The sequence below is a fragment of the Pezoporus wallicus genome, unplaced genomic scaffold, assembly GCF_028554395.1.
Source record: "Pezoporus wallicus isolate ANWC-B61680 ecotype Strahan unplaced genomic scaffold, APGP_CSIRO_Pwel_v1 contig_2348, whole genome shotgun sequence".
Taxonomy (NCBI): Eukaryota; Metazoa; Chordata; class Aves; order Psittaciformes; family Psittacidae; genus Pezoporus; species Pezoporus wallicus.
Window position 1 is genome coordinate 440,478 of NW_026636985.1, and position 15,827 is coordinate 456,304.

Below are 15,827 nucleotides of genomic sequence, written 5' to 3' on the forward strand. Positions count from 1 at the left end.
GTCTTGTGTGTGGCTCACATTGGGAAAACGAGGGGCAACACGCAGCTCTATGGAATGACGTGGGTGCCTCAGCACCTGCAGGGTGGTGCTTTGCTCTTTGCTGTGGTAGGGAATAGAAGCTAGTCTGAAAATTAAACAGCATCTAAGGAGAAGCTGAGCACAAATTAACTGCCCGAGAGTGCAGTTAAACCTGGAGCTGGTTTCCCAGACAACCACAGCTCAGTAAAGCTCTGCCGCCTTGCTGTGGATGCCATTCCCTATTTTTACTTAATTCCTGACATTTTGTCCAATGAAGAACAGGTTTCTGAGGAGGAGGACTGGAAGTCACTAGAAATATAATTCAAACACAGATAGAACCATGTGCTGCTGAAAACAGTGACAGCTTGCAGCCAAAGAAGCAGGTATTTTTGTCTCTGTCGCAAATATGCTTACAGCCATTATGATTTCCCACTGCAAACAGGAACTCTCTCATGTCAGGCTGCATGAAATACGAAAGTGCAGAAAATGTTGGGGGAAATCTTAAGTATTCATAAGTCTAACACTATTGCAGCCTGCTGAGCAGGGCAAGCAATGAGATTTGCAGTTTTAGAGCAGCGAGAACAAGCCATGGTTTAAAGCAAGGGTGGTTCACCACTCCTTTTATGACTAGAACCTGGGTAAGGAAACAGGTTCGGATTATTACAGGTTGGCACACTACATACCTACTCTGTGGCCTGTCGTGCTGCTCTTGGCCAAACACGGGGAAGAACCCAGAGCGCTCGATTTCCATTTCTTGCACTTCCATAAAGCTCCTGCAATCCCAGTTTTGTTCCTGCTTTGTACTGATAGTGTCCCTCTCACCAAAGCTGACAGCCCACGGCCAGAGCTCCTTGGCTCATTTTAAAGAATACATAAGTAAGAATAAAGGTTAAATTTGGCTCAGCACCAGCTCCACTTGCTCACAGTGACAGCTCTTTTTGGTTCAGTTGAAGTAATAAGTTATTCTTGTATGTAATGGATAAAAACCGAGGAGAATTCTCTTAGCTTTCCATTCTGGGTAAATCTGGTGGTCAATGCCATGTTTGTAACTAAACCACGTGGAACAGCACAGCCGAGCTTCACGTCCTGTGAGACTTGCAGGCTGTACAATGGAATGAAGCCCATTTTTGGCAGGAGCCTGTGGGGTTTATTGTTTCAGTCTGAAACGAAACCAAAATCAAGCTGTGCTGCCTGACTTCACTTTGACTTTTGAGTTTAGCCTCAGTACCTAAAGTAAGCACAAAATGTGTAAACTTGCTAAAACAGGGCTGGTGATTTCCCGTGTGATTTTTGGTTATTTAAATCCACCCCCAAAGAAACATTTTTGGACTAAATGAACATTTGCAGACCAAGAAGTTGAGAAAATCTCTCTCAGGCACACACTAATTCCACAGAGGAGGGGTTTGTTCTGTTCCTTTGTTAACAGGATAAGCTCTGCAGCAGCAGTACATTCATTAAGTGATTGAATGTTTAAAAGGAAGTGGTCGGAACACACACAATATCAATTAAAGAGTTACAAGATCCTCTAATTCCTCAAACATCTGAACAGGAGAAGATACAGGAGAAGATCTGTAGCAGATACAAAGGGACAACTGATGCTATTGAATGGCATCTTAAACCCACTCTAAGTGCGACAAAGGGGGCTCCAGGCCCCAAGAAGCCAAAGCTTTAAACCAGGTTTAACCTCTAGTGGCTTCAAATATTCCATATCATATTCACTGATTTCCACTAGGCTTTATATCAGTATTACTGTTTTTAATAGGGCTGCTTCTGCTCCTCCAACTGAAAACTGCATTGTGGAACTGAGTGTCTGTCTCCATGCAGACCCTGATGTGCAGAAACCCTTATTTCCTCCCTGCCAAAGAGAATCTCTAGTGTCATAGTCAAAGCTGGCCCTCAGTTCTTGAATGGAGAGAGTGACTAAAGTCCGTTTTGCCTGCTGTAGTTGAAGTCGGGCTCCTCAACCTCAGTTTCTGTTATGTCCGAGATTTTGGAGTGTGTCCTTCCTATTTCTTCCAGGGCACAGGCTAGGGAGTCAAGGTCACCATCGTGTTGATGTCGGGCTTCCCAGAGGTCCAGAATGACAGCAGATGGACTGCTTTGTGTAGCGAAATAGGAGAGATTCCTAATAGGAGGGGAGAAAAAGGTGAAACAGAGAGGATGAGGAGCAGTATAGACTGTAGGTACCATGAACGTAAAAGCGCTCTGGGGCCTAGCACTGTCAATGTGTTTAAAACCCAAAAACAGTGAGGGAGAGGAATTATGTCGCTTACTTAAATTGATGCTTGTGATTATGAAGACATGACATCTTTTAATTTGTGAATTTGTATTTGATTAATGTGTAGTTTTTAGGACTTTGCAGGGGTGATATTTGCAAAGAATTTGGTAAAACAAGTATCTTAAACACAGTACCTCCTAACTCCTTTTATTTATGGGCTTTGGACATGATGATCTGAATAAATACATTATCTATTCACAAGCATAAACGTTATTATGCATTTGTATTACATTAAGATACGGATCTATAAATATGGGAAGAAACAGATAAACCTATAGCACAGAAAAGGGAATTTGGACTTCAATGTCTGGCTTTTTAAGCCAGCTCCAAGATAATTAAATATTTATTACTGACTATTTCTGTACTGTTCTCATCAGTCAAAATCAGGCAGAAACCATTTTTTTCCTCGGGCTTCCCTAATTCCCTTCCCTCTGCACATTCATCCCTATTGGAGATTGAAAGGGAACATACAGGGAATAGTGTGTGTATGTGTAGTGCAATTCCAATGTTGAAGAAGTTCCTTGTAGCCACGATAGGAATCGTTCCAGTGCATTGCCAGAACAGATTCCTGTCTACCCTGAGGAGCTGAAGCCAGGCTGTTGCTCTTGCCAAGTAACACCTTGACTTCAGCAGAACTACCGCTACAGCAGTGGCCTGTGTTGTGAAATAGATGGGGAAATATTATGGATTACGCTGTACAGCAGATCTGTGGGAATCGATGCGGTCAGGTGTTCATGCCCCACCATCTGGGTTGTTTCAGCTGCTCAACAACTTCCTTTTTCTACCTGTGAATTTGATTTTAGCAAGCTAGATACTGCAAAGACCCTACAGCAGGCGTCCCCACCGCAGAACCAACAGATAACAGGTTATCACCAGTCTGGTCTTACACAGTCACTGTAGCCTCCTCAGTAAGCGGTCTCTCAGCCTCCTGAGGAAGAGAAACCTCCTCCATGAGGAGTGGGAACAAGGGAGATGATAGTGCCTGGCAGTGGTAGTAAACACTGGTAAGTAAAGCAGAACTTTGTGATTCTCTCAGTGCTGCAAGACTACAAATCTCTGTTTTCTTTAGTTCAGATGTGGTTTATTGAGATTCCCAGGCAAAACAAGGCACCACTGAAAAGTTATTTTGCCTGACTGAAGCATTCCTCTGCCCTCTTGGGAACATATTTATGGTGGTTGTGACAGTCACAAAATATTTCTGTGAGTGAACTGCCTCCACCAATTTAATTCCGCTTGGCTAAGTAGTAAATTAGTTTTTACAGCATCCTTCAGTTTTAATAATCATAACATTATTATTCCCAACAGTAGAGCATGACTTTCTTTTTTAAATATGCCTTTTACTAAGGAAAAAAAACCACAACAAAACAAACCCTGAAACCTGCAAAATGAGTAATTCATTTTAGAATACAAAATAGATAGCTAGAAGCCAAGGCAACAGGACAGATGATTTTCCTCAGAGAACATGTACCCTCCTAAGTCCTTTAAAGCACTGCTTTACACAGCAGTGCCAAAGTCCTCTAGTTTGTGCTGTACCAAGACCCCATTCCTGTGGGTCAATGAAGAGGAGGTCTGGTCCACAACAAAGAACCTGACCTTGGAAGCAAACCTCGGGTAGCGTTCAGATAAAGCAGTTCCTGGTGTCAGCAGCTTGTCATATTTAAAAGACTGTATGAACTAGAGCTTATCCTTGAGCCTAAGGACCATAATCGCTGTGTTCACATCTTTAATACCAGCAAGTAAACAAAAAACCCAGAACAGCAGCAGATTATTCCCACTGCACATGTAAACGTTCATCTTCCAAAGTGTCTTTTGTTACCTGTTAATGCTGTTCTTTTGTGCTAACATCTGCCAGTCTTTGCCTTTGGCATTGGGTGTGTCAAACGTTGCACAGATCCGCTGCCTGATGGAGTAGGGGATTTTAAATGCTTTTGGGCCCATCTGTGCGGGAAAGTTGCTGTCATCATGTGCAAAGAAAGTGATGGTTTCTCTTTCATTCTGCGTGGAATACAACAGCAAAACAGTTAGTGAGGGCATCACCCTTCTGTCCACCTTGGTCTGTAGGCAGCTCTCAGGCAAACTACTAAGAGTAACACTAGGAGTTATACCAGAGACTCTTGCTTAGAAATGGGGAACTGAGACAGCCTAAAAGATGGACACAAATATCTCATTTGTGGTCTTTTTTTTTTTTTAAATACCTAAATTCTGTAAGTACCTGTTTTTCCCTATTAGAAATCTCCTGGGAAGCCAGGTCTGGCCCATCCTTCTCCTATGAAACGATAGTCTTGTTTAACGGAGGCACATTTCCATGCGTTACTCGTTGCAGTGAAATGCAGCATAAATACTGAACAACAACGATGCTATAGTCTCTTCATACAACATTTATGACACCTCCCCAAAGCCATCCATGCAGAGTAATAGTGCTGTAGATCTATCCCATGGTCTGACTGGTTTAAATTAACTATGCAGAACAGTAGTAAATTTTCATACCCTGCACATATGAGATAAGCTACGGCTACCTGGTTAGTTCAGGGAATTGTAAAGCAAGGAGTAATTCAAGTATTCAGTTGTTATTTCTCTATTTATTCTACAGTCAAATTCTCCTCACTCCTCGAGCACTTTTTGAGATGGGCACGAGAAAGCCTCCATCCAGCAGATCTCTGTGAGAGCAGAGCTGTAGCTCCGGAGACTTAAGGACAGACAGGGAGGAAAAAGTAATGGCAACAGCAACATTGTACTACTGAGATAGCTATAGAATGATGGAAGTATTTTATGAAGTAACAGTAATGAACGTGGCTGTATTCTAAGGATGGTCTCATACAGAAAAAGGTGGTTGAGGGTTTCTTCCTTAGTTGCTGCATTCCCTGCATGGTGCATTTGGCAATGGGCACGCACCTTTAATCCAGAAGTTTTAGTTTGGATTAATCAACAAAAAGGCTCAATAATTTAAAAGAAGGAGCTAAAGTTTTCTTTGCTGTAGGCCACGTCCCCAGCTTGTTTGAGTCTGGTACCTTTCCCCTGTGAGCAAAGCTGCAGTCCAGACAGGCTGTACCCAGCACGCTGTAACAGGGGAACAGGAAGTGGCCAGACAGCACACAACCCATCATTGTCACCTCTGGGTGCTCTGCAAACTCTTCAAAACCTTTTGCAAGAAAACTGTTGTCGCCAATTTGAATATAAATTACTTTTAGAATTGTAGAATCTCCAGTGTAGAGTAGCAGTAGTAGAATTGCAGAATCTCTAGTGCTTTGATTTCTAATGGAAGAATCTGCATGGCTTTATATACATGGGAATAGTTTTGAACGGGAGATAAAGCACACAGGGATAGAAAGGACAAAATGGGGAGGGATGGGGTCTCGCAAGGCAAACAGGAGAGAGGATGCTTTACCTCTAGAATGGAGGTCTGGATCTGCAGGACCTGCTCGTGGCCCTTGACTTGCCGCACGCAGACCTTGCAGGCCAGCTGCGTGGTGGCGGGGCTGTAGCGCTCCAGGGAGAAGGCGCAGTGCAGAGGCTTGGGGCTGCTGCACCACACACGGGAGAACGGCACCTCCTGAGGGAGACGTATCCCATGGGAACGGGGGTGGGGAGAGAGAAGGGGAGACCATCACAACACAGGAACAAAACCCTTCTTTTCTGTGCAGTTGTGTGTTTACTGACACGCTGCAAGCTCAGAGCAGGACAAAGCTATCAAATGGTGATTCAGCTGATAAATACTGGGGGGTTACATTTACTCAGAGCTGATATTCCATTCAGTGACACAGATGATGAGACACTCTCATTTAAAGTGAAACTTAAGATGCACTTACTCCTGGGCAGGGATCAGAACTCTTTCTTACTCTGATTTGTGTCTCCTTGCTATCACCCTGTACTACAGAATCCAAATACAGTATGTTCCCATCAAGAACTGTACCTCCTCTGTAACTCATGCAGCACAGAGCAGGATAGGATGTTTTCTGTATTTATGTTCCATCTCTATTTAAAAACACCCACTTGCCTGGGTAGCCACATGCAGCCCAGTGCACACCAGTGCTCAGTCTGGTTTACTTCTTAGTATCATCCTGTTTTATTCTGTGACTACTTTCAGTGACTCCTCTACTTCAGCCAAGGACACTTTATGGGATGGATGCCCTCATCAAATGCTAGACAGAACTGCAGCAATTAATCATCAGAGATTTCTGGCATCTCTGGTTGCTTTGGGTTCCTAAAAATGTATGGAAATAGGAGAAGTACATAGGGGCAGCTAACTTCTAGGTTATGATCACTTTGTAAATACCAAAGTTCTCTTTCTGGTCTCCTCTCTTTATGCTTTCAAAACACTTAATTTCCAAACTAACACCAGCTATAAACCCACTTTGGTTTTCTACACGTAGTCATGAAGGCATGTAAGTAGCAAAAACAGTTAAATCAAACATCTCTATTAATTCCAAAATACTGAAAAATCCTGCAGAAGTGGCCACCTGGAGACTGATGGAAAAAGGGAGAAAAAGACCGCTACTAGTATTTCATTCTACTGTGTTTTAGCATTCATCCATATGATTACAGGACAGCATCAAACAGCTTCAGTGAGCAACAACTGTAACACGAGAAAGCTAGTTTAAAGAGTTTCACATTCCTTCAGTATTCAACATTGAGAGTTACAACTGAGAGACCAACTAGTCACTTGTCACACTCAGCTGGTTAAATCGAGTAAACCATGCACGCAGTCCTTATGATCAGTTTCCATGTGGAAGCTCACCATCCTTGCTTTCCTATAAGCAGTTTTTTCTTGATTTAGGTTACAGTCTTTGTGTCCCTGAAGACATGAGCTGTGCACTGGTGATGTGGGGATAACACAGCTCCACAGACCAGCCTCACCCTCCGCTTCAGAGACAAGATTAAACAAGGGAGGATAGAGTTGTACTGGTAGCTGATCTGCAGTTTACTGCTTCTTCTGTGTGTCTCAGGCTATCTGTAATGACGTGCTAAGCGACAGTGATAAGCTCTGTGGTTAGATCCTGAGCTGGCAGCAGCAGCAAGATACCAACAGTGATAAAGAAAACATTAGCAAAATATTAGAAGTGGAGCAACTGTAATTAGATTTTTCCAGAGTAATCATCTCTGCTTTCATTCAGAGTGGAAGAGTCACTCAGCTGAGAACCACAGGAAATATAACACAGGGCGGGCAAAGCAGGGTGGGATGAGGAATGTTTCAGGTATTCCAGAAATGCTTTCAGTTTTAATCTCCCTTTACAATGATGTTCCTAGCAGAGAGAGGGCACGTAAATCATCTCATAGCTACAGAGAGATGCTGGATCCTCCAAGAGACACAAACCACCAGGAGGACAGCTGCTGCCAGCCCCCAAAGGTGCCCCTTTGGCTTCTTCACATGCTTATCACAGCCTCTTCCTGCTCTAACACTGAGCCAGGTTTTAAGGGTTTCCCCTAGTTAGTTGTGAGCAGGGTGGGAAGGGTGTCAGGCAGGATGCCAGGCACTTGGCATCTGCTCCAACAGGATGGCCAGGACAAACAAAGGCACTTAGTATAGGCTGGAGAAATCCTGACTCCCACCTGCCATTAACTGCTTTTACCAGTTTTATTCATCTGCTCAAGCCCTGCAGCAGGATCTTTACTTATCTGAGAAATCATTAACACACATCTTCCCTCATTGTACCATCTGATCATGGTTTCATTTGGGGGATCCAATAGACAGTTATGGAACAGGCTCTTTTCAGCTGTTCTTGACAACCAGAACAGCCAGCTCCTACATCAAGCTTTAAAAAGAAGTGTGGTATGTAGGAGAGAAAACAAGCATACACGGGAAGAAACTCCACATGGAGAAAAGAGATTCTTCTATATATCAAAAGGCTGGAACCAAATCAGAGCTGTCAAAAGAAATGGGCCACTGCACAGGGAGGGAAATACAAACCAGTGTAAGCAGTTCTGTAGTTTCTGTTAGAAACAACCGTTCTATTTCTCAGCTCTCCCCAGTCACCTGAACTCTACTCAGTTATCACATGTAAATACCTGGCTCCAGTATCAGCCCTGAGTCAGCCTGTGTGTGAGCAGAGGTTTTGCACATGCTGCTTTCAACCCTCAGTGGCTGCTGAGAGAACAGGCCCTGCACTGAGCACAGTCATCTGGGCATCCTCTGCCTGTCCTAGAGCCGTTCTGGAGAACATGGTAGTACATTTAAAACCACTTTTTTGCCAAGACAGTGGATGATATAGAGCTGTCTGTCTCTGTGCTGCTGGGAAAAGGGAGATGAGTCTAACGGAGTTCTGTATTTTAACAGACTAACCCACTTTATGTGCCAGCACATCACTTGTCATTTTCAGGAACCATCTACTTAGAAATTGTTATTTTGTTTTGATTTTTCGTTTCCTGTTTTCAACAGCCTCTTTCATTGATGTAGTACAGAAAAAATATGCTCTCAGTTTTAATTCTTAGCATACATGCGCCGCTCTTTGAACTCACGACATTTAACTGTTCAATTTGAATGTTCCTTTCAGCCATATATTCATAGTTATCTTGAAGTTAGACTGACAACGATATCAAAACCATCCTGAGTGATAAATTTAACAAGAACATAGGCCTTCCATCGGAGGTGATTGAAATGAGAGGAAGTACAAGCTTGCATGTTTGTGAAGTGAGAAACACTTAAAGCATTCTGTTGTACATGAAATCTGTGTTTGTCAAAATCTGAAGGCGATGCTTTCTTGTTGCACACTCAAGAGATTAAACCCACTCCTTGCAAAAGCGGAAGGGAACATCATCTTATTTGGGTCATGTCAAAATTCTGACTCCCTCTGAACTTCAAATGTGAGCAGAGAAAATGGACACGTACCTGACATGCAGTAAATGGTTTAATCCTCCAAAGGAACGGAGGGATATCGAGGACAGATATCTGCAGACTGAAGGTATTCCCTTTGAAATGCAAAAGTTTGGGTTCCTCCAGTAATTGTCCTCCTTGGAGTTTTTCATCTGAAACCACTTCCTGCAATGGCAGAGGAGGAAGGAATTTTTTTTCAGGATTAGGAACAAATACCAAATCTAATGAAAATTCATCTTTATGAAAGGGGCCTCATTCACCTACAGCCATAGGGGTACATGCAGGATTTTCTCTTGGGGCAGCTGATGGACACTGGCATTTCACCACTGGAGTCAGAAGGATGGTCAGCAGTGTCAGTTCTATGTCCCTGTGTGTAATGAAGCACCTGTGACACTGAACTGTCTTGTTGGCTGCCTCGGCATCACTACCCAAGAACGTCATGCTTGGAGAGCAGAACCTGAGAAGGAAACTCGGGTATTGCAGTGCATTGGTAGCTGTTGTCATGTTTAGGGGTTTCAGGCCAAAGTTAGCCAGTTTTTTTATTGAAAGTTACTCATGTTTGACTGTTATTATTTTATTGCATCCCGCAGGATCCCTACTACAAAGGAGAAGTTTGCCAGCAGTTTGTTACCGGAGAGCTCTCTAACATCAACGTGGAAGGGGAAACAAGACTACGACAGCCCATTTCCAGGTAAAGCTGTTTCCCTCCAAAGAGGAAAATGAAAACTGGTTAAACCGTGACAACACTGTAATTAGTCCATTTTCTATTCTGTCCTTGGTGCTTTAATTAAGCTTTGGGATAAAAAACCCCTATGGGTTTTGTGTAGTGTTCCTTAAACCTGACATAAGAAGCTCAGTAAGGTATTTACTCAATGGGCTAAAAGGAAGCGTGAGAACCTCAGGCATGCCTGGTGAGTGGTCTACTCAGTTACAGATTAAATCAGCAGCAGCTTTGGTGGGACAGTGCTCTCAGGACTTTGGAGAGCACTGAAAGGCCTACAGCAAGTGTACATGAGAGACAAAATGTTCACGTTCGTTTCTCCTTGCTTGGACGTTTTCATAGTAACTGGACAAGACCCTGAGTGATGCTGCAAGGGCTGACTCTGAGCAGAGATTTGCGCTACAGCCCTCTAGAGGTCTGCTCCAACCTCAGCTTTTATAGACCTGTGAATTTAAAACCGAACAGTAAAAAGTCACCCCTGCCTGTACTTGCACCATGTTTATTCCTGTAGTGTTCAGCAAGGACACCGGTGAGGGAGGGAAGCTTGCAGACATCTTTACAAATCAGCTAGTGAGCACTCTTCCAAAATGACCAAAATACGGTTTATGCACATAGAGTATACAAAATCTGGGTACATCCATGAGGTTTGGTGCTCCTCAGTAGCAAAGGGACTGTTAGAAGAGCTACTGGAATCACTGCGACCTTCTGAAAATATAATGACTGCTGGAGCTTTGTGAAACTGTAATAATGGATTTCCATTATAGCCCAATTTACAGGCATTCAGCGTGGTTTAACTCCTGGTGGCTGGGTTTATAGGAAGGAAGGAATAAGGAGACTTTAGGTTTTAATTTCCAGCTGCAAAGGGCGTTTATTATTTCATCACTGTTTCTCAGAATTCCCTGAATGTGTTGGAATTCTTTTTTTAATGTCCTGTAGTTCTATAAATACTGCTCCACCTTTACTAATGCATGTGGTCCTGAACTCCATGAGCATCGGCAACAGACAAAGGATTTGGTAAGCCAAGAGGTTACCAACACACTAGAAATTACATAAAGGACAAAGTTGTCTCTTGGAGAAGTGTTCACACAGGGACAAAGTGAAAAATCACCTGGTATTTTAGCCAGACCAAACGTGGTATTCCCAACTTGGATTTTTAAGCCAAAAGAAATGGGTATTTTCCACATTCACCACTTCCTTCACATTTACCAGATGAAGTGTTGCTTGTGTTTAAGGGAAGTACAATTTAATAAATACACACTTGTCTCATTATGTACAAACACCCTCTTCTGATTTCTGTGAATGTGGCAGTCTGGTAATTATTCTTCTAACAATTTTCTACAGGCTCCTCCAGCAAAACACGAGTAGCCCACGAATTGTGTAAGTGTTACAAAGGGTATAATTACAAAGCTATTGTAAGGCTTTAACAATGCTTTCAGTGGCTTTGCTTTTATTAGAGGCACACAGACATTAGTGCTTGCTTCATTAAGATTCATGTTTCTATTCTGTATGATAGGAAGGGGAAGCAGAAATTCATCTGTCACAACTGTCTTCATTTCAGCTCCCAAAAGAAAACCATTTTGTTAAAGCTTCTGAGTTTCCTAAGGCTGCAAAAGCCAGTGAATGGCATTGTTTTATCCTGGAACACCATGCAGAAATATCTTGTTAGTTTTCATTGCCACTCGGGAATTGTTTTGTGGGGTTTTGTGTTGTGTTTTTGGGCTTTTTTTTAAAGGGGAAACACACAATTGTAATTGAATTTTTGTTTAAAGAGATGGGGGGGGGAATCTCTTTCTTCTTGCTCAAATTTTAAACAGGAGAGGAAATCCTGTACTGACTAATGAGAGTGTAAAGGTGATAAATACTATACAGGATGTGGTAAAGACTTACAATGTCTTCGTGTAGTGCAGGAGCACTCAGCTTCAGATGCAAGTCAGCTCTGCCTGGGCCACGCAGAGCCAAGGCACTGAGCTCAACCTAACCCTCTGCTTATCAGCTGTAGCTTTGTGCTGTGTTACCCATGGCTACGTGGCTTCTGGTTACTGTGGAATGGGGACAAAGTGGAGTTCCCTCTACCTGCCCAACAACGAAAGGACAGTGTGGCTGTTCTGCAGCTCTTGCAGCATAAATCCACAAGTCAGACAACAGTGCAGAGAAATTAAGGGACTTACTCCAAATCATGCAGCAGTGGCATAAAAAAGTACAGTATTCCCATCCATTTGAGCCCAGGGATTGTCCCCAGGAATCAAGGAATGTTAATACTCTATGGAAGACAAATAAAAGCAAGTTAGTAAAGGGAAACCGTTTACCTGAAACGCACAAGGTGTGTTATCCATGCAATACACTCTCAGATTGTAATCCAGAGAATTGCAAGACAGGCAGCCAAAAACGGCGACTTTCAGCTGTCGAACGGCACAGTCAGAGATCGGTTCTCCAATAAGAGCATAAGTTCCAAAGCTGTTTAAGAGAATGTGACAGGCATAAGGATCCAACAGGCAGTAGCAAGAAGTAGTTTCCTCTTCCACAGACATCACTTCCTGCAAAATGAAATTCAGGTTTAAAAATAAAGTATAATAATAAAACCAATAGGCCTTGACAACAGGAGTCACAACATTATTTAGTTTCACTCAACTAGAACATAAAGCATTTCTGAGGGCCAGTCTGCAAACTCTCTACTCGTGTTAACCTCAGGGAAAGGGAGAAGGTGAGTAAATACTCCCAGCTCAGCCCTGAGTCAGCATGAGGATTTATGGCAACGCTCTGTGCAGAACTCAGTGTGTACAGCAGCTAATAATAATGATGATGTGTAAGCAATTTTAGCATCTTTTTTCAAGTGCTCTTGACTTGCTAGCTAATTTTTCCCCTAATGTCAATAAGCAAACCTTGAATTTGGTTTGCTTACTGGTATTTGGTATTTACTTGTTGGTATTTGACTTCCTTTCAGAGCATGCATTACAGTTATGTTATTTGTATCTAAAAACTACTCTTGATTCTGCATTACGACATCATTAGATGAGCTTTTGCGTGGTTTGCAGCCTGGTGTTCTGCTCTTTATTCATTCCAGGGTGTTTGTAACCAACACAATGGAGCTGACTAAGTACTGAATGCATTTAAAGTAGGAAACCTAAGCTGAACTTGCAGTGGTTTAAATGGGAGCAGCAAACATCATAGTGCTTTATCCTCTTCCTTCTCTGAAGTGAGTTATGGTACCTGGGACTGTGTTAACTACTGTTTTCCCCCTTACACTGCAAAGAACCAGGCAGGTCCATCAGCAGCAGTGCACTAAAATCTGATCAACTATGGATTTGTGTCTCATTACTGAGTTCTGGGGTTCCACTGTGTACAGTGAACACTTCATAGCTGGGAAATTCAGCACCTTTCTGTCCTGTGTGGATTTTTGTAATGGTGAACAACAGTCTGTTTCATGCTTTAGCTGTCCCTTCAGGAATATTATTAGTAGGCTGTCCTTGCAAATGATGCAGGAGGATGCAGCAGTGATGGAGACTGCTGCCCAGCACGCAGTTTCAAAGTATGCAGGTGGACAGACCCAAATGATCAGATGCCCATGTCACAAATGCCCAAAGCTTAATTTCCCAGTAAATCCGGACTAGAAAATACATGTTCAACTAAAAAAGCAAAATATTTCATTGCAAGTACACTAATCCTTCAGAGGTTGTGAGCACAGCGTGGTCACTGAATGCCCATTAAAATGACATGTAGAGAGACAAGATTTTTAACCTTCTAGGTTAAAAAGAAATGACATGTATACAAAGTGTGTATTTTTAACCAGTTCCATAACTTTATGTCATGATAAATTCCTGGATATAATGATCTGTTGTGTCATGAGGCTCTGTGGGAGCTGTGATCTATCAAAACAATAGACTGATTGACTGGCTCCACTGTTAAGTGATCTGAGAAACCAGACTGTCTCCTGTCATACGGGATAGCCCATTAAGTGTTCTGCACACCTGAGTGAAATGGCTGAAACCAGTTTAGCTGCTGCTTAACAATATGCAAAATCTCCCTCTTTTTCAAGTTGTCTGTTTCTGTCACATAATCTGTGCCTGTAGGAGCGACCCTGCGTCCACCATTAGCACCTTTTAAGAGTGAGGGAGGTCTGAACTTACCTCCCATTTTCCTTGCTGTGTGCGTTTCTTCAGGTGAATGTTCCAGTGCTCCGAATTGACCTGTGCGCAGTGCGGTATGGTCAGGGCAAAGGGGGTGCTCACAGCCACCTCTGAGGGCCCGCACGTGACTTCTGGCCCTAGAAGAACATCCGTGCCCTCTGGCTCTAGGCTTGGGGGGGAGAAGGACAATAACGTCTGTCAGGCAATTTTAATAAGGAGAAGTGAACTGAACTGCAAAGTTTAAAGGATTTTAGTTAAACCCCTAAGTCCCTCCCTCATCTGTTACATCTAAGGATAAGAATCCAATTACTGTGCTAATTCTCATGTAGAAGCAGTAGCTGGAGATGAAACAGAACCATTAGGCCACATCTAACTCAGATTGTTGGCTGGTCACTTTAGGATTCTGGTCTTTAAAAATCACATTTCAATTTGCTGAAACCAAATCCACCACTCAAATTGCTGTGTGCAAGTCAGCCCTGCTTTATGCACCAGCTGGTAGTATTACCATCTAATTCTGCCTTCAAAGCCTGTCATCAACAATATTTTCACAGTAGTGAAGATAAAACAAATTATGGTTTAAAAACACAGTCTGATGCATTCTCCCAGATTGAGCGTGATCTCCCTGCTTTGCAAACACATTCCTATCCTGCAGCAAGAACAAGCTCGGTGCAACCTACAGCAGCTGGGAGGGATGGGACTGCTCTGCTGAAACCTTGAGCTCTGGAAGTAGATTTGTGCACACGGGCTCCACCACAGCACATGGAGTGCCCATCACCACGATTAAGTCTGGGGATTCATCTCATCCAACTATAATCACCTGTGGTTGGTCACATTAACTGCTGGCTAAGTTAGAAAGATGAAGTACCCCACAAGAAGCATTTCTTTTCTTTCATTCCAATCTAAATTCAACCCCATCCCACATTAAATGTGTTTCTGTACCCCTTACACTAAATACCTGTGCAGAACCAGTGACAAACTGGGTGACGTGCACGCATTAAACCAAGCAACTTAAGCATCTCGCCCTGTTGGTTTTGGGTTAAAAACAAAGTAAATGGTGTTTCCAAGATAAAAATAAGGACAATAACCTCAACCAAGATATAAATAAGATACAATATTAAAATCAAGCTTGAAATAAGGGAAAAAGCCCTCCCTAAAAATCAGGATATAATACCCCTGTCACATCTCAAGCTAACAACTTTACCCTTCAGAGCTTTACAATAGCAACAGAGCAACAGCCAAACCCCTCCCCTGCCTGAGCTCTCCGTGGCTATCACATTAAAACCCGGGTGACCCAAACCACCTTGGATAACAGCTCTAAGTGAATGTAGCTCTCATGTAGGCACACTTAGGTGTTGGCCTGCTCTTAAATCAATCAGATTCCAATCCTGCAAATTGACTTTGCACATCTCTCACCTCACCTTGGGATAGCATCCGCACTCTAACTGCAGTAGCAGGAGCTTAGAAGTGCACTTAAGCCCCACCACTCTTGCTGAAGACTTGAAAAGTTCTAACAATCTCAGTGTACTATAGACTACACGTGCAAGTATTTATGAGGTGAAGACTGGAGTGAGAACAAGAGCCACAACAGAGCATCTCGGCAGCAGCCCCACTGCCTTTACAGATGCCCAAGATCTGTTGACCTGATCCCTGAATGAGTACTCAGAGCGAAGAGTTGAAGCAGAATGCTACCTGCTTCTGTTTGTATCTAGGAATAACAAACAGTTTTTCACAACTCCTGCATTGCTAGGGAAACACAGAACCCCATCACTTAACCTCAACCACTGCTACCCTTTACAAATGGTATTTGATTGCCTTAAAATAAACCCCTACAGCAGTTACCCTAAATCACCTCCTTACAGCTTATTTAAGAACTCATCA

At 42.9% G+C, this 15,827-nt stretch overlaps 1 protein-coding gene across 5 annotated transcripts in view; it reads right to left on the reverse strand.

Moving 5' to 3' along the window:
- Positions 1–1,776: 1,776 nt before the first annotated feature.
- Positions 1,777–15,827, reverse strand: part of UNC5D (unc-5 netrin receptor D) — a 132,810-nt gene continuing 118,759 nt past the window's right edge. For all 5 annotated transcript variants that reach the window (XM_057402488.1, XM_057402491.1, XM_057402489.1 and 2 more), the window contains 6 exons: positions 13,950–14,118; positions 12,132–12,359; positions 9,120–9,269; positions 5,682–5,846; positions 4,113–4,291; positions 1,777–2,143 (listed from right to left, as the gene is read on the reverse strand). In XM_057402488.1, the coding sequence (XP_057258471.1) occupies positions 1,939–2,143; positions 4,113–4,291; positions 5,682–5,846; positions 9,120–9,269; positions 12,132–12,359; positions 13,950–14,118 (1,096 nt within the window). In that variant the 3' untranslated portion in view covers positions 1,777–1,938. The remainder of the gene's footprint in view (positions 2,144–4,112; positions 4,292–5,681; positions 5,847–9,119; positions 9,270–12,131; positions 12,360–13,949; positions 14,119–15,827) is intronic.